This window comes from Crocodylus siamensis, chromosome 2, assembly GCF_052110815.1.
Source record: "Crocodylus siamensis isolate JL-2025a chromosome 2, ASM5211081v1, whole genome shotgun sequence".
Classification (NCBI taxonomy): Eukaryota; Metazoa; Chordata; order Crocodylia; family Crocodylidae; genus Crocodylus; species Crocodylus siamensis.
Window position 1 is genome coordinate 33014619 of NC_143396.1, and position 18274 is coordinate 33032892.

General features: G+C 43.2%; 2 protein-coding genes across 3 annotated transcripts in view; both read left to right on the top strand.

Annotated features, from left to right (window-relative positions):
• The first annotated feature begins 2356 nt into the window (after positions 1-2356).
• On the top strand, positions 2357-8513 carry CLRN2 (clarin 2). The gene is made up of 3 exons (XM_090035664.1): positions 2357-2692; positions 6752-6931; positions 7376-8513. The coding sequence occupies exons 1-3, from the start codon at positions 2440-2442 to the stop codon at positions 7636-7638; spliced, it is 696 nt and encodes a 231-aa protein (XP_089891790.1). The 5' UTR covers positions 2357-2439; the 3' UTR covers positions 7639-8513.
• A 9254-nt stretch (positions 8514-17767) lies between these two features.
• The window catches only part of LAP3 (leucine aminopeptidase 3), a 33138-nt gene continuing 32631 nt past the window's right edge, over positions 17768-18274 (top strand). The window contains exon 1 of one of the 2 annotated variants that reach the window (XM_090035671.1): positions 17768-17925. In XM_090035671.1, the coding sequence (XP_089891797.1) occupies positions 17824-17925 (102 nt within the window). In that variant the 5' untranslated portion in view covers positions 17768-17823. The remainder of the gene's footprint in view (positions 17926-18274) is intronic. The other variant, XM_090035672.1, reaches the window with a different exon arrangement.

Consider the following 18274-nt stretch of genomic DNA (forward strand, 5'->3'; position numbering starts at 1 on the left):
ATGGCCCTATCCTCAGCCACTGGCCCTGGGACTGCTGCAGCATACCTCATGCAGGAGCTGTCACTGCCATGTGCCCTGTGCCAGAGCTGGAGCTCATGGTTCGTCATGAGGTGCATGGTAACAGCAGCAGCTCCTACTCCAGCATGTGGTATGTGATATACAGCAGGAGCTGCAGCCACAGCTGCATGTATGGAGCCAGAGCCCCTTGCAGATCTAGCCTGCAGGGGGCCCCACAGTCCAGATCTGACCTGGAGCAGAAAGTGACTTTGACTCCCCTGCGCTAGGACATTAGGCAAAAGGCATCACCACATGTCATGCTGCTCACATTCTTGAGGTCAATGCAGCTGTCAGTTAGGGGTCTTGGTCCAGGCAGGTGTCTCCCTGCTGGACAGTCTATATCCTGAGATGACCAAAACACTTCCCTTGCACCCTGAGTCAGTTGTCTAAACTCTGAGGATAAATGGGAATTCAGACACGTCGCTCTGCCTAGAATTTACTATTGGCCGCCTGTAAGCATCTCTGTGCCAAATGGCTATGTCTAGGGACCTACCTATTGTAAGGCTTTGCGGATTTCACGGAAACTGTGAACTCTGGGATTGTCCACAAAATCTGCAAAATCAACAAAAAACTTAGTATGAATATAATGCTGGCTCTTCAGTGGGAGCCAGCAGTCCTTGCTGCCAGGAGGGGAAGGTGCCCACTGGCAGAGTGGCACAAAGGGCAGCAAACAAGATAGCAGCCGCCCCCTTGTCTCTCCTCCCTCTGGGTCCTTTCCGCCAATCAGTGCCTAGGGGCGAGGCCACACAAAGGACATCCAGCAATCAAAATGGCAGCTGCCTCCTCACCCCTCCTCCTCCAATCAGCACTGAGGGGTGGGGCCAGTTAGCACCAAAGGACTGGGCTGCCACATAATACCCACAAAAAACCCTTTGTCTTGCCATGATTAAGGTAGGTCCCAAATTACGTGGTCTGGGTTGTCCTTGGAAGGCATCTAGGGGTATGGACAGACTTACATTTGGAACACTTCATAGCCAAACCACTCCAGCTTTAACTCTCAATGAAGTAGTGTTAAAATCAGAGGCTTTTTCGTTCAGTTGTATTTCCCAATTTGTCCACAAGTAACAATTAAAACTTAACAGCTGCTGCCCCTTTGAAATGTTCCTGTTTTGAAACAGCTCCAAATATACATGTGTCTATACTCTAGGTCTTCCATTCACCATATACAAAGCTTAGTTGTGTAAGCTTGTCAATTTGCATTAAATTCCAGACATAAAGCCCCTAAATTTAAGGCACTGCCATGCCTTAAGTACGTTTTGTATTGTATCTGGTGTCTAATACATTTTTAGAGTGCTCATGGACACAATATAGACATAAAGGTTAAAACATAACTACATAACCTAGGAAATCTGTAGTGCTTTGAGACCTCTGCTGACCGTGAAGACTTTGTTTTACGTCTTCTCCAAAAGACAGCACCTTAGCAATAGTGTGTTTCCACAACTTGTTTGGGCTGCAGTCAGTAGGGTGTTGGGTTACCTACTTCAGAAGGATGTTGTGAAAATTAATTAATTAATAGTTTTAAAGAGCTTCACAGTCCTTGAGTGAAAAGCAATAAAGAAGTACAAACTATTGTTGTCACTTTTCAGTCCTATCTGATAGCAGTTCAGCCTGTTGTGTCTGTTTCTGTATGTGCCTGCATTAGCTCCATTGCTAATATATATTAAAAAGAATGTTGGCATTTTTTTCAAGCACAAAGAATTGTTTTGCATCTCATTTTATATCCCAAAGATTAATCTAATAACAAGTCTGTGCAGCATCAAACACTATTTATATACTTCAATTACCAAGCTTGGAGAATGGGTTATCATTTTCTAGTTTATGAACAGTTCTGATAGCAGGGACAGTGGTGACATTTAGAAAAAGAAGCACCACCGCAAGCACCAGGAAAAAGTAATTTGATACAGCTGAGATGGCAGCAGAATTCAGGTGCCAATAATGTATTTTCTGCATGCTGTGTCCCTTACCCACAGATATTTAACGTGTCATAACAATCTAAAAAAACTGGATCCTTCATCAAGATTTCTTCTATGTGATTATGGTAAAGAAATAGATGTCATTTGAGTATGTCAATTAAACCTCTGATGAAACAATAGCCGTGCAATAGATATAGGATTACTTTCTGCAGAGACAAGCTCCACTGCACTACAGTGTAATGAAGTTCTTCTTTGCAACCATTTCAGGATGTTGTCACAGCAAATCTACATTTCGGGCTTGATTTTTAACCATTCAGTTTAGCCTCTGGAGTTTAAAAATGCAATGAGATATAAGTCTATGTTTTGAAGAATTTGCATTCCACTTGTGGATTTCTAAGCATCAGAAAAATGGAAAATATATCTAATTACTTCAGAGGGGCCTTGGAGAGGATTCCTTGAAACTACTAAGATGCCTGGCTGCTTTAAAAAGACATTGTTTGCACTGGCTTCTGCAATGAGCTTTGTGTCTTTTATCTTGATTGTTGTTGCAATGGCAACCCAAAAGTGGATAACTGGAAAAATTCTTTGTAAAACAGGAGCTGACTTGGTCAATGCCACAGATCCAGAACTAGTCAAGTTCATTGGAGATATTTACTATGGACTCTTTCGTGGGGGCAAAGTACGACAGTGTGGGTTGGGTGGGCGGCGGTCCAAATTCACACGTAAGTAAAGTTTTGGTTGAATATATTGAGTGATGTGTAAATAAATTTTAAAAGCCTCATAATTTCTTTGTTTATCATACCCATAGAATTAAAATAGTTATAATAGTTTAATAGTATTAAAATAGTCACAGCTATAGTTCATTCTACTTTGGGTCTTTATGGTTTGAAATATGGGCAGGAATTTCAGTGTATTTTCAGGCTTAATTAATTTATATATTTTTTCATTTATATTCTTGGATATGATGCCATATCACTGTAAAAGCAGGATAAGAAAAAATATTTCTTAAAACTCAGATGGAGCTTTTCTTGTCATTCCCATGTAAAGGCTGGTGCCCACTTTTGGCATACTACAGCCATCTCTGTAATAAGTACTACTGGACCAAAGGAATCTTCCAGTTGTATTTTTTACATGCTGCTCTCTAGGTACCCCAGAGTACACATGCCATGGCAAATATTCTGGCTTCATTTTTTTATGGGTTGGGAGATATTTCTATTTCTTCTTGATAATTTTGGAGGAGATGTTGAGTCCTGACAAATCTCAGCTTTCTATGTAAAACCTAGTATTCTCCTGAGGCATTTGCTTTCAGACCATTTAGAGGCCTGTCTGTACCTTTGGTGGACTACTTAGCCTTCAGATCTACATTAAGGTAGCACTTGAGCTGAAGTTTCGTGGCTTGGTTTCTACCTTGTGGATTTTCAACAACCAAATCTTGCTTCAGCTAATCACTGCAGCTAATACGTTGTCATGCTGTCCTATTACCAGACACGGCCTACTCCTACCTCTGTCCAGTTGTCTCTAAAGGGTGAGGGATAGGAGGTGGAATCATGGATGTCTGATCTTTGCCTTCTTTTATTTGCACTGCTGAGAGAGAGCATTAGGCATGCAGATGTAGTTTACCTACCCATCCATGCCGTTATTCATTATTCGCATAAACCTTGCTGGCTGCTAAGTTGAATGGAGGAAGGGGAGCTTATGCCTCCTTTTGGTCATTTGCACAACTGTGTAGGGTGAATCCAGCTGTTGATAAAGAGACTTTTTGATGAATTACTATGAATTACTAAAATAGACTAGTTCAACTGTGACTCCTGTGATACAGTAGTCAGAGGACCAAAAGCTGCAGTTCTTGTGTAAGCCAAACTCTCATGACCATAGAGTCATAGGATTAGAAAGGACCTTAAGGTTATCAGGTCCAACCCACTGCATGAATGCAGGATACAGTGGGAGTTTTCCCTGCCAGCAGGGGAAGACAGGGCCTTTAAAAAAATGCAGTCACTTAGTCAATGGATATAGTAGAGATGTACCTTTCAAAAATTAATTAAAAGATCTGAAAGATTAGATGTTACGGACTCAGTGGTGATACCTTTCCGAGAGGGACAGCTCCAGTGCGGAGTAGAAATGTGGTGGTCATACAGATGTTCCAGCACTGTTTTGTTTGCACGTAGCCAGCCAAAGGCAAAATGCTTGAGGAGGCCCTAGGAGAGAATACCCTTTCCCAAGAAAAGGAGCCCAAGAGCAAGACTGGAGTGCATGCTGAGGACCTGTCCAAGCCTGGTGATTTCAGGCTCCACAGGGAGGCAGTAAAGACCCTTATTGTTGTTTCTGAAATGGGCACAGAACCCCAGTGGCCATTCCCCCAGGGGCACATCCTCTCTGACCCTGTGCTTGAAGAGGAGATAAATAGAGTCTCTTTATAGTCTTATCACCTCCCTGAGCAATCTGAAGGTTATACAGGGCTAGATTTAGGGTGTTTTTTGTCTTCTCCATCTCTTCTGTCCTCGATGAGCCCCAGCATAGATTGAATTTTCTAAATCCCCCATAGTTCTCTTCTGAGAAAATTTGGTCTTTGGCTCTACCACATTGCATTTGTGAGGACTCACAGGTGGGTGAAAGAAGTTACCATTGCCTGGGAAGCAGAGGCAAAATTCATAAGTACCTTGTCCAAGTTAAGGAGTTACTAGAAGTCCTGTATGTGTTACTTCAAAAAATTTCAGACCAACCCTGGCTGGATACTCTTAGGCAGACGCTCAAGAAAGCTAGCTTTTTCTTCAGCAAAAAATACTCTAAAAATAAATAGATAGTGAAAAGGGTGGCCAATATGGTCACTGATGTACTGACACAAATAAAAATGCTCCCAAATAGAAAGGTCTTGGGAACATGCCTGGAAAGAAGTCCTAAGGGCCTCTAATGAGCACAATCAGGGTCCAGGAAAAACATTTCTATAGATGGGGACTTTGAACAGACAATGGCTATACCTCTACCTGGTGCAGAGGAAACCTGAGAATAGAGACCAAGACAAATTCAGACCACAATTACCTTAAAAAAAATATTGGGTTGGGAAGAGAGGGATGTTCAGGCACACTGGCCTTATAGTAATAATATTTTAAAGGTAAGCCAGAGCCTGAAGATTGACACTAACTAGAGGTGTGTACACCAGTTGCTTTTTTCGCCATTTAAAGTGCTGTGTTGCTGTGACTTAACAGAAGTGAATGGCTTTACAACACTTTCAAATGGGTACAGTGCTGTAAAATTAACCCTTGTTAAATGAGGTATTAAATCTCCAATGCTTTAAATAACTTCTGTATGCTTTTTAGGAGGTGCAGAAAAAATGTAGCAGTTCCTAATTTTTTAATGCTAAAATGAGTAACCTTAATAATATTGCAACATGTTCTATTTTTTCTGCTGATATTATCATCAAGGCAGAAATTGCTTGTTCATTCTCATTAATTATTGTGTCTGTAATAGCCATATATTGAGGTTAATTAGATTAATATGCTACCCTTCCCAAAATGGCTCAGGATGGCTTATCATAAACATAAGATAAACAAGTAAAAGAATAAAATAGTAAGTAATAAAATAACTCCTCAAATACCTCAAAATGTAACCCCATTTGCTAAAAACTTGCCTAAATAAAAACGTTTTACAATGCTTCCACAAGATGTCCAGGGTTGGGCTTAGATGGGCCTCAAGGAGGCCTCAGGGCAACTGAACCTACAGTTCAGTGACTGGACCTGACTGAGCAAGGCACTTAGGGCATCTTTACACGTGCTCCAAGGGTGTGGGACGCTTTAATTAAATTAGCTCTGGGAGTCACTTTAATTAAAGCACTTACAGCATCTTGTGTATTCAGCTTCCCACACTTCAAAATGGTGGTGGGGGCTTTAACTAAAGGTCATTGAATGAGCTTTAGTTAAAGTGCCCCCACTGCCATTTTGAAGCACACGGACACTGATGCACAAGACATGGAGGCAACTGGAGTGTGCCAATTAACACACTCCACTGATGCGGTGTAATGTAATGTGATGCGGTGTAATGTAAAGCATGTCAGACCTGTGTCCCTGCATGTACACAGGCATCCTTAAGTACATGCATAATGCTAAGTATAAATGGTTCCAGTAAGGGGCCTTTAAGTACCATGCTGAACCGTGGGTCTACTTGACTCAAAGAAAGGAACCACGTTTTTCATCTACACTTCACTTGTTGCTCATATAAGTTTGTTGAGAAGCAGGCGGACAATTCAGACAATACCACTATTATTGCTATAAGTATAATATACATATATGTTAATTAAAGCTCATGGCATGACATTTCGATCTCAAGCTGAACTCTCCCTAAAATTCAGAAATATTTAGAGTTAGAATTCTGGCTGGCGCTTACAAGAATGATAGGACAAGCTGGGAAGATCAAAGTGAGTGAAATTCAGATTCAGTGCTCTTGTTTGGGTTTACTGCTTAATAGACATAATATGCAGTAATATATTTTCCAGTATAGTCTCCTATAATACAGACATTAATAAAACTAGGGCAAGAATACATGAGCCTGCAACCCTGACCAACACAAGTATTATAAGAGAATACTATTCTCAGGTAAGAACATCCTCATTTCTTTACTTTTGCCATCAGATAATTCAACCATCATGAATTAACACACCTGTTTCTACCAGATTACTTGTAAATAAAGTCCTATTACAGTGAGCATAAATCAGTTAATCAATATAAGGTTAACTTTTAATAACCAGAAAAAGGTATATGCTGCATAAACTAAATATTTTTTCTTGACAGTCTTCCCACATCTGGTCAAAAAGCTGAATACAGGCCTTCATGTGATGATTATAATCTTCCTATGTGTCGCCATTTCTTTTGCTCTGATCAGTTTTGGATTCTGCATTCTCAACATAATCCAGGTTCCATATCGAGCTATTAAAGGTCCAGCAGGTATATGCCTATGGAATTTACTTGCAGGTAAAATAATTTGTACTACTGAATAAATAGCAACACTAAATTGTGTTCACATGTTAAAACCTCTTGCTCTTCCTATATGTACATTTCTAATAAAAGATAAATGTTTGCACTGAATTTGTACCTACTGTAGTAAAATAAATTCAAGGCATTTCAGATGCTACTATAGGTTGTTCTTCATGAACAGAGAATTCATATACAGTCTCAATATCAGTTGCAAGAGCACTTTTATAGCAATATAAGAAAGGTGCAATGCTTAATCACATGTCTAATAAAGGCTCCAATTCAGGAAGACACTTAAGCACATGCTAAGCACATCCCCATTCTGGATACCCAATCATACATTTAACCTGAAGTGTTTACTTAAGTCATGTTCTCCTAAATTAGATCCAACACATCCAACTTGTTTTGAAAATGATGATGAATGCCTTTTTCATTCTGTTGCAGGTGGCTTTACAGCATTGGCAGTCGCTAGCTTTATAGCTGCTGTTAAACTTCATCATCTCACAGAAAGAATTGCCAATTTCCAGGAAAATTTTCAGTTTGTAGTCTTGGAGGAACAGTATGAAGGCTCTTTTTGGCTTTGTGTGGCAAGTGCTACAGCTCATGGAGTAAATTTGTTGCTAATAGCCCTAAGTGCAATTCATTTCCCTGAATTTAAGACTAAAACAGAAGAGGCAAATGTTACAGCAGAAGACATCATGTACTAATAACTTTCTCCATCATTAAATTAGGTTTTTTTGAAATTAACTGTTGTGATTAAAAGCAGCTCCTTGGTTCTGTAATTTTTTTTTATTTGGATGGAAATTCTGGTTTCATAAACAATTAAATTGCTACTGGCAGAATACATAGTGTTTTCAGGCCATTTGATGGTACCAGCAATACCATTGGCTGGAAAACAAACTACAACATCTGCACTGCTTAAGAACTATCCAATATGTAAAGTAATGCAGTTACTTTCTAGAATGTGTCCATCTTTTCAAAAATCTGAGGTAAAATATGATTTCACAAAAGTCAAACAGTGCTCTTCAGTTAACATAAAGAAGAAGATACCTGCATCATAATATATTGGCTTCCAAGCTAATAGACTACAGTCTTATTGCAAAGCATAGAGAACAGATCCTGGACTTCTGTATTAAACACCATTGCAAATTAGTTTCTCAGATTATTAAAAAAATCTGAGAGAACCAATGGAGTACCCTATTCTTAATGATGTACTGCAGTGCTAGAAAGGTAAACTTAAATTAGCTAGGAGAGTGAAATCAAACTGAGAGCACATGACTAAGGGCATACAGTAAGATTTTAAAAATAAAAAAGCCAGAAACTAGATAACCTAAAGAGTATTCTGACAGATATATTGGCTCAGGCCTCTGCCAATTCTTGTTTTATCTGAAAACAAATGAAAATAGCACCTATGAAACACTATTAAATGAAAAACTTTTTATTAAGACACTTATGTGTGGCAAAGTTTTGTTGGTTGGGGTTTTTTTTTGAGAATACTAATACCAGCATGGCATAAGTATTCAATCACTTGTTGCACCAGACTGCTGAGTTCTGCAGGCCTTAAAGCAAACATGACATTTCTAGAGATTCATTGCCACAGAGTAACAAAATAGATTCCTCAACTATGTATAGATGATTGAAAACTAGACTTAAACAAATTGAGTTAATGAAAAAGCCATTATTTCATATTAATGCTTAAAACACATTGTATTTGGTCATCAGGCTAATGGAAAACTGTTGTGTGTTATAAATTTCAAAATACAATTATTTTTGTAAAGAACTGTGAAAGCCTCTAACACAAGAAACATGAAAAAGTTTGAGATGTCTTGTACCACTTCAGAATATTTTCAGAAAAACATACAGGCATACCTTGGAGATGTTTCGGGTTCGGTTCCAGACCACCGCAATAAAGCGAGTCACACAAATTTTTTGGTTTCCCAGTGCATATAAAAGTTATGTTTACACTATACTGTAGTCTATTAAGTGTGCAATAGCATTATGTCTAAAAAAAAAATGTACATACCTTAATTGTAAAGTGAGCAAATGCTGTTGGAAAAATGGCGCCGATAGACTTGCTCGACGCAGGGTTGCCACAAACCTTCAATTTGTAAAAAACGCAATATCTGTGAAGCGCAATAAAGTGAAGCGCAATAAAATGAGGTATGCCTGTATATGAAAATCCTTCTCCAGCTAAAATAGTATTTTTAAGGTCATAGCCAACATCTTCAGATTTGGGTACCTACATTTTAAGGACCCAAATAGCTTGCTTTATAATTAAGAGTGTTGAGCATTCATAGACCCTAGGGAAGCCAATGATAACTACAGGTACTCAGAACCTCTGAAGAACAGGCCGCCCACTTATGCATCTAAATATGGCTTTATGCGCCTCACTTAAAGCATCCACATTTAAACACTCAACTATTTATTTTCCATACTCTTTATTATGCTCAGTGTTTCATGTCAGTTGCAATGACAAAGGATATTGTGGACCAAATTCTATTCATATTTGAACAGGTGTAAATCAGAAGTAACTCCATTGACATTACACCTAATTTAGCCAGCAGTAAAATCAGCGTAAGACTGTATGGCCGTATCCCCACAAGTGGGAATGTGCGTTTCCTCATGGACAAATAGCAGTGACACATTTGTGCTGCTGCTGGTTGTCCCTGGGTATGTCCCTGCACGCATGCTCTGGTGTACAGCAAATTGCCTCGGATGGGCTAGAGGAGGTTGGAGCCAGTACCTGGACTGGCCCCAGCAGCCTTACTTGGGGTTCTGGGGGCCTCCCAGATTGTGGGTCTGGTTTCTGGCAGTACACGCTGCTGCCACATGCACCATGCCACCTTTTTTTATATACCAGGATTTTCCAGTACAGGTTTGCCTCGCTTTATGCGACCCTCAAGCACAGGGTGGTGGTGAATGTTATCAGAATGGGGATGGCAAAAATGTGTTGCAGGCAATGAGTGAGTAGCACAGATCTGCACAGGAGACTATATTTTGGTGCACGTCACTCCCACAATGCACCACACCATTCGCATAAGAGTGAATTTACCTTGTATAAAACAATTTTTTGGTATAAAAAGGGTCATTGCATAAGAGCAAATTCACACAGAACTTGTATAAAGCAAGGGAAGCCTGTATCTGATTTTGCTGCTGTGCTGCAAATATGCAGTGTGCTGAATGGGTTAAGTGTGCCACTTGTGTTTTATGGCACCTCAAAAGGCTTTGAGGTGCTGCAAACTGTACTTTTCCGCTCATGGGGACAGTCTATTTCTTCATCAACCAACAAAATAGCTTATACCATGCAATAGATTCCTGAACTGGCTTCCCAGGGACTGTACTTTCAAGTCTTGCCTGCAGTGACAAATGAAAAGAAATTATTTCATCCTTGAACTTATTTGTCAAGACCATTGCAAATTTAGGAGTCTTTGGGCCAAATTCAGAAAATGGCAGAAATCTATTATTAGTCAATTACTGTAGCCTGCATCATCTTTACATGGGATCTTGCATTTGGATGATAGAATAGGTAGATTGAGGTACAGGAGCAAACATCTGTGGGGAGCCACTGCAGCATATGCTAAAAATATATCTTATACAAGGTAGAGCTGCTAGTGACACTCACTTGAACACTCAAAAAAATCATCCATAAATTTAAACTGAAAAATTGCAAGATAAAAAAAAATAACTAAAGTTCATCACAGCTTCTGGAGCACAGTTACAACTACAGCATGAGGGAGAGGCTGGAGTCAGTAAGTGAAGCAAAAATACTTCCTGACTCACAGGCTCAGTACAGACAGTCAAAAAACCCAAGGCTGAATCGATTAAGTCTTTACAGGTTAGTCTAAGTTGCAAAGATTAAATTGAGAAATAACTCGACATATATTTACCTTTGATTCAGGAAATGCAGCCACATGCCCGCGGTCTCCTGGGGCACTACAGTGTGACTGCCTGGCATGTAACCAGCATAGATTGTGTGTTTGCTTCCTCTTCCTGCTGCCCCTAGGTCTCTGAGATTTGCAGTCCACAATCACAACCGCAGGACTCTGCAGGACTGCTCACAACTTTCTCTTCCTGCTTCCAGGTACCTCTGGGATTTGTAATTCACAGTCACAGCCAGAAGTAACTTTCAATAAGCTTAGCAGCAGGTCAGCTTTGTACTCAGGGTTTAATCCTTCTCCCTGGTGGCAGAGTAGTCCCTGCCTCCTCCTCCTCTTCCTCTCTCTCCCCCCAGCTCAGGGCTGGAAAGCATGCTGGGGGGCTCTGATTTAACTTAAACCAGGAAAGGATCTGGGACAGAAGTTTCATAAACCAGTTTGACCCAAATCAGTTAAATCTGATGCTACATTCAACCAGGTTTATCTTAAACCAGCTTCAGCCATTTTGAAACTGGTTTGTGTGCACTGAACTTCTGTTCTGTTACAGGTTTAAAGCAGTTTCTGATCACTTAAACCGGTTTATGTGAAATGTCTGCCCCTAGCCATAGCAGCCAGTGCAATGTTGTGTTTCATTTACTGCTGCTTCATTGGCTTCCTTGCCTTGGGCCAAAACTATGGTAAGTGAAGAGGTAAGGCTATGGACTATAGAGGTTCAACCCAGACTAAGACGGTATCCTGTATCTTAGCAGTATAATATTATCCATAGATGACATATTGTATATATTAGGAAAGGTTGGAAGAACTGGCTTGATTTAGTCTGGAGAAGAGAAATTGAAGCTTAACATACAGTTCAAGTGTGGTTTACACTGCACCACACAACACTTTTACACCAAGGGTTTAGATATATTGTGCTTCAATTGTTTAAAAGTGTGATTTTGAAATGGATATTGGATGGTATTTATCTTTTTTCACCTTCTTCCTGACACTCTGCTTGATATGATCTCTTTCTCTCTCTATGTATATACATAGCTTGCTATATCTGTGTTTTGCTGTAATTCTATACCACTCAGAGACTGGCAGTTGAAATATATTACTTAGAAAGCTTTTCATTTTTTTAAAGTGGAATAACTGCACAGATAACTGCACAGCTGAATGAAAATTTGAGCAAGCTGCTTTTTAAATATTAAATACTTTAAATGTAGCAGTGTGAGTTCAATTACAAAATATGGGAAAGAATCTGCTGTACTCAGTGTCTTCAATCCTCAGATTCTTGTGCACAGCAGTTAGCCACTCACAAATCATTCTTCATTTCTTAAGATGGTCCAAACTGTTCAGTGTTAAACAACACAATGCTGGATATTCTAGTGTTTGCACTGTCAATACAATACAGTGTCAACATACCCCAAATAGTTTCCTTCTGCATGGTACTGTTGTTATAATAGCATAAATTCACTCCTGGATATTAATCTTAATTTTTCAGATACTACCATCTTTGCCCTTTTTTTCTTCCCCTCTGGGATACACTCTCTTCACTCAGAAACTACTCTATCTCTCTAGACACCTATGTCATGTTCCTGTCTGCAATCTGAGCAATATACAGTTTCAATCCTGCAAATATACACTAGTAACATTCCCTATATGAGTATGTTGTCCTACTTCATGAAGGATCAGTTGTACAAATGCCAAGAAAAATGTAAGTATGAAGAAAAATTTAAAAATCTGAGAAAGGTTATTATAAATCAGTAACACATATGCATTCTTAAATCCTGGTTGCTCATATAAAATGCAACTTACAAAACAAAATGAGTTCTTACATATTGCAGTTTGACTTCAGTGTGATCATACCGCACACATTCCTGCCAGCAGGTTTTATAAAAGTTTGTGATAAACCCACCAGACAGACTTTTGAATAAAATACCATATTTACTTGAACCTAAGACAGGGGTAGGCAAAATGCAGCCCACCAGGCCATTCTATCCAGCCCACGGGGCCCCTAAAAAATTTAGAAAATTAATATTTATCTGCCCCTGGCTGCTTGTCATGCGTCCCTCGATGGCTTGCTAAAACTCAGTAAGTGGCCCTCCGTCCAAAATAATTGGCTGCCCCGACCTAAGAGAAGGGTTTTTTCCCCAAATCAGCATGGGGGGTAAAGCTCCTCATCTTTGATTCAGATACAAATCACTGCATGGGGCAGATGGCTGCTGCAGCTCTGACTCTGCCCCTGAGCTGAGTCAAACCCAGTGGGACACACAGCACCTGCCTGCCCCCTGTCCTCTTGCCCTCTGCAAATTCTTCCCCCCTCCCTCCCCTTACTGGCAGGTGCATCTTGGCACTGGTTCAGGCTGGATTTCCTTCTGGACACGGTGTATATGGAAACTCAATGCCCTGTCCAGCCAGTCAACAATGCAAATGCCACTGCATGGCTGGCAGGGGCTGCACTTCCACTGCTGTGCTCTGAGGAGGCAATAGAGCAGCTAACAGTAAGGCCAGAGGGTGAAGAAGCAGAGACTGGGAGGTGGGAGGGAAGAGGCAGAGACAAGACTGGAGGGAGTGGGGAAAGGAAGAAGCAGAGCCTGGGGAGTGGTGGGGAAAGACAGAGTCTGGGGGGGTGCAGGAAGCAGGGGGAGCAGGAAGGCTCCAGGGGGAAGAAGGGCATGGGATAGAGGACAATGGCCACTAATGCTGTGTGAAACATCACTGTTCCATTTTGACTTGAGTTTCGAGGTTTGGGTGGAACAGCGTTTTGTTCTGAATTACACTTCAAGTTGAAACAGCTGTTCCCTTTCACTTCATCAAAACAGTGAAGCTGTTTTGATGTTTTGCCCATTCGCTATAATGGGGAAGCTAGAAACAGCCTCTCTCATCTGGCAGGCAGATCGGGGCCCAACTCCGGGATGGCTACTGGGGCTGTGCCAGTCTTCCTGGGGCCAAGGGTCCATGATCTGCCTGCCAGATGAGGGAGGGAAGCCAGTGTGTTACTGGATTTGCCTATCACTTTGAGGTGTGCTCATTTATTAGGGATATATTTCTAGGGTCTTTGTAATTCTATCAATGTGCTGCTTATGTCCCTTGTGTTTCTGTATGGAGCGGTATCTCTCCCTTCTGCAAGTCCTCACCCCCAATGGAGCTGTCTTGCAGGACTCAGTTTCAGTGGGGCTGGGTTCCTCCAGCAACTAAATCAGTCAAATACACACACACACACACACTCTCTCTCTCTCTCTCTCTCACACAGAGATGAAGGTGACATGCCTGACCCGGCTGGGTTGATCAGTATCTACAGGCTGACACCGTCATATGCCAGGAATCAGTTCATTAAGGTAACAATAAAATGCAGTCAGACACAAGCACACAGGTGAATAGAATACATCTGAATCTGGCTAGGTGTCCAACTGACACCCTCGTGGGCCAGCATTCAGTTCATTAGGGCACGTCTGAGCCAAACTGGGTCAATCAGCCTATACGAGCTGATCGCCTTATGTGTCTCAAACTCAGCATGTCCCAATCTTTTGCCCTCTCTTAATAGTGGTAGCCTCTTGATGAGCAGACCCCACAGTATCTCTGGGCTTCACAGGGATCTTTGACTTAGGTAACAGAAGCATTGCTGCGGAGCAAGTGGGGAAGGAGAAGTAGAGAAGGAAAAATACACCCGCTTACCACCAGTTTGACTATAAACGTTTTTTATTGCTAAGTATATAAACTGTATAATGGTACTACTAATAATAGACACGCCAGAAAAAACAAACAAAACAATTACAATATTACCTTGGTTTAATTGAGTATTTGGGGAAACCTAGCTCAAGCTTAACTAATACAATTTAGGTTCAGAAAGCTATGCCTAGAGAGGAAAAGAGAGAGCTGGAATCTCACATTTTCAAGGCACTCAGGTGATTTGTTGACAAGCAAAGTTCCTAGCATGATCCTTGAAGGGAGATCTGTTTCTCCCAGCTTCTTGAGAACAACAGTGGATGGTATCAGAGAGATTTTTCTCTCTTGAAGCACACTGTTTCCTGCTTTACAGCTTTCTTATACTCTTAGTCTAGCCTCTTCAAAGCATTCTTTTAATTGTGTAAATCAAGAGGGTCCCAAGCCATAAATGGCAGGGAAAATCCTGTTATATAAACAGTTTAAATTTAAAAGAATTACCTTTTCCAGTGACAAGGGGTTATCTGGTTTGGAACATCTCAAGAAACTGATTAACAACCAGGAAAAACATAAAGTTTTAAGGAGTAACCAGACACCTAGAAGCCAGCTTGAAATTATTATGAATATACTGGAAGGGATCTTCTCAGATGGCCTAGCTATGCTTGCACCGTGAAGTTAGCATCAGTGTTTTGTATTTTACCTGTTGTGAATAAGCCTTGGCTTAGCAAGACTTTCAGATCTTACTGTAGTCTTTTAACAGACTTAAGGGGATTACTTGGAGTGCTCATAAACTTTGTGGGGAGGACTTCCACCAGTCAGCCCAGGAAAAGTATCACAGCATTTGTGGTCAGGGCTCCAATGGGCTGAACGCTATGATGAACCCTTAAATGTTGTTCAAATGTTGCCCGTACCCACTCTGACTCAGTTTCTTGCCTCAGCATTCCTTAACCTGGTGACCGAGTTTAAGTCAATCAAGTTTAAATAGGGCTCCCATACTGGGACTGAGGAATGTATGGCCTAAGGTGCCTATTAAACATTATTTCTGCTTAGTTCTGGTTAGATGAGGCGGGTGGGGTGGGGGGGAGAGGGAAATAGAAAAAGTCCTTTGTAAGTACAGCAAGCTGGGTGGCAGGGCTCCCTCAGGAACACAGCTGACAGGTAACAAGTGCTGCCACCTGGGACTGGCGAAGGGAACTGAGCCTGATTGCTCAGTTCCCCTCCCCAGTGCTAGATCGTAGGGCTGGGGAGGGAAACTGAGCTATCTTGCTCAGTTTCCTTTCTCCAGCCTGATTGCAGTGCTGGGGAGGGGAACTGAGCCGGGTCTCAGTTCCCTTCCACTGTGCTGTGATCGGCTTCCCACACCCCAACTGTGGGAGGCAGGGAGAGCCAGGGCTGTGTTCCCCACCTGGCCGAGCCTGGAACCACTGGGAGCGCAGCCCTGGTTCTCCCCTGTCTCCCACCACTTGGCGGCTGGCTGCTTCAAAACTCAAAACGTTTCAAAACATTTTGACTACCCATATGTTGTTTTGAGGCTGTTTTGAAGCCCTTCTTTTCATTTCATTTCAATTTTGCTGTTTCAAGCTCGAAATGAGTCGAAACAGTGTTGAAATAAAACAGTCGGAGAAATTTTGCATAGCCCTAATGGCCACCTGATCCTCCCAATCACTACTTTTCCTGCTGGGGGTGAGGATATGACAGATTCAAGCTACTATGTGATACTTAGGTTCTACCCCTAGAAAATTATAACAAATTCATAGATTTCATAGACATTAGGGCTGGACCTTGGAAGAACATGGAGTCCAGCCCCCTGCCCATGGGGCAGGAAGTCAGCTGGGGTCAAAGGATCTACTAGATGGGCAACTGGCTCCATGGTCAGACTCAGAGGGTGGTGGTTGATGGAAGTCAATCATCGTGGTGACCAATGGGTCCCTCAAGGCTCTGTCCTTGGACCCATATTGTTCAACACCTTCACTAATGATGTGGACCCTGGCATCAGAAGCGGACTGGTCAAGTTCGCTGATGACACCAAACTCTGGGGTAAAGCATCCACACCTGAGGACAGGAGAGTAATCCAGGTTGACCTTGACAGGTTCAAGAAATGAGTAGACAAGAACCTGATGGCATTTAACACTGAAAAATGCCACGGTCTCCACCTTAGGAGAAAAAACCCACAACATGCTTATAGGCTCAGCAGTGCTACGCTGGTTAGCACTTCAGACAAAAGGAACTTGTGGGTCATGACTGACCACAAGATGAACATGAGCCTTCAATGTGATGCGGCATCACATTGAAAAGCGAGCAAAATGCCGGCTTGCATTCATAGATGCTTCTTGAGCAAATCCTAGGATGTTGTTGTCCTGTTGTACTTGACCTTGGTGAGGCCGCAGCTGGAGTACTGTGTCCAGTTTTGGGCTCCACAATTCAAAAAGGATGTGGAGAAACTTGAGAGGGTGCAGAGGAGAGCCATGCACATGATCAGAGGTCAGGATAACAGGCCTTACAATGACAGGCTGAGAGCCATGGGGCTTTTTAGCCTGGAAAAGTGCAGGCTCAGGGTGATCTGGTGGCCGCCTACAAGTTTATCAGGGGTGACCACCAGGATCTGGGGGAACGTCTGTTCAGCAGAGCGCCCCAAGGGATGGCAAAGTCAGATGGTCACAAACTCCTCTGTGACCGTTTCAGGCTGGACATAACGAAGAACTTCTTTACTGTCTGAGTCCCCAAGGTCTGGAATAGACTACCGCCGGTGGTGGTTCAAACACCTACTTTGGTCGCCTTCAAGAGACATCTAGATGCCTATCTTGCTGGGATCCTATGACCCCAGCTGACTTCCTGCCACTGGGGCAGGGGCCTGGACTCGATGATCTTCTGAGGTCCCTTCCAGCCCAAATGTCTATGAAATCTATGATCCCAGGAAGATAAACTCCAAATGCATAAACGTGCCACATCTACAATATAAGTATGGGGAGTCGTCTTGCATTCGGGGCCGTCTTAAAGCTGTGTAAATCCGGCGTCATCTCGGACCACCGCAGTAGCTGAGTGGGTCCAGCAATTATGCGGGAGGCAAGGATTTTTTTGGGGGAGGGGAGATACTTTTGACGAGAGCCACTTTGAAATGCTCAGGCTTGCGACAACCATACCAAACACCGCTCCCTTTTCCCTTCCTTCTCGCACCATCCCTGTGGCCGCAAGCGGCGAAAACCGCCAAGAAACGCTCGCTAAGGAGAAGCTGTGACGCCGGGAGCGAGGCCCCGCCCGGCTCCGGGCTTTGCGCGTGGAGGCGGCGCCGGTCCCTGGTCCCGCCCCGAGGAAGCGCGCCCCGCCCCGTCCCGCCCCTCCCCTCCCCAGCGGGCGCGCACACAGGCCGGGCCGGCCATGCTGCGCGGGCTGCTTCCCCGCTGCTCGCGCTGTTGCCGCCGCCGGGGGCCGCCGCTCTGGCCGCGCGCCTGCAGCACCAGCAGTTCGGCTGGGGGCAGGGTAGGGCCGGGCGGGGCCGGGCTGGGCTGGGGCGCGGGGCGCGGGCGGGCAGGGCCGGGCCCGGCCCGAGGCCATGGCGAGAGCGCTGCACTTAGCGCGGGGAGGGTGCCGGGCGGACCCCGCTGCTCGGAGCCCCCTATAAGCGGCCTGGCGGCACCGCCCCAGCCCGGGAGACCTGCTCGCAGCTCTGCCCAGCGGCCTTGCCTGGGTCTGTAGCTGCTTGGCGAGGGCTGCGGGCCTCGGTCTGCCCTGGCTCGGGCGCTGCGCTGCGTCTCGTGGTCGGCGGCTCGTGCTGAGCCGAGGGAGGCTGCTGGGAGTGTGAAGTGGGGCAGGAGGCGGGGCCGATCCC

What these genes read in the sequence shown, in the direction of transcription:
- CLRN2 (XM_090035664.1), top strand. Translation starts at nt 2,440, where the DNA reads ATGCCTGGCTGCTTTAAAAAGACATTGTTTGCACTGGCTTCTGCAATG. An exon ending in GCGGCGGTCCAAATTCACAC is followed by an intron (nt 2,693 to 6,751) that starts GTAAGTAAAGTT and finishes TTTTCTTGACAG; the next exon opens with TCTTCCCACATCTGGTCAAA. An exon ending in CCTATGGAATTTACTTGCAG is followed by an intron (nt 6,932 to 7,375) that starts GTAAAATAATTT and finishes ATTCTGTTGCAG; the next exon opens with GTGGCTTTACAGCATTGGCA.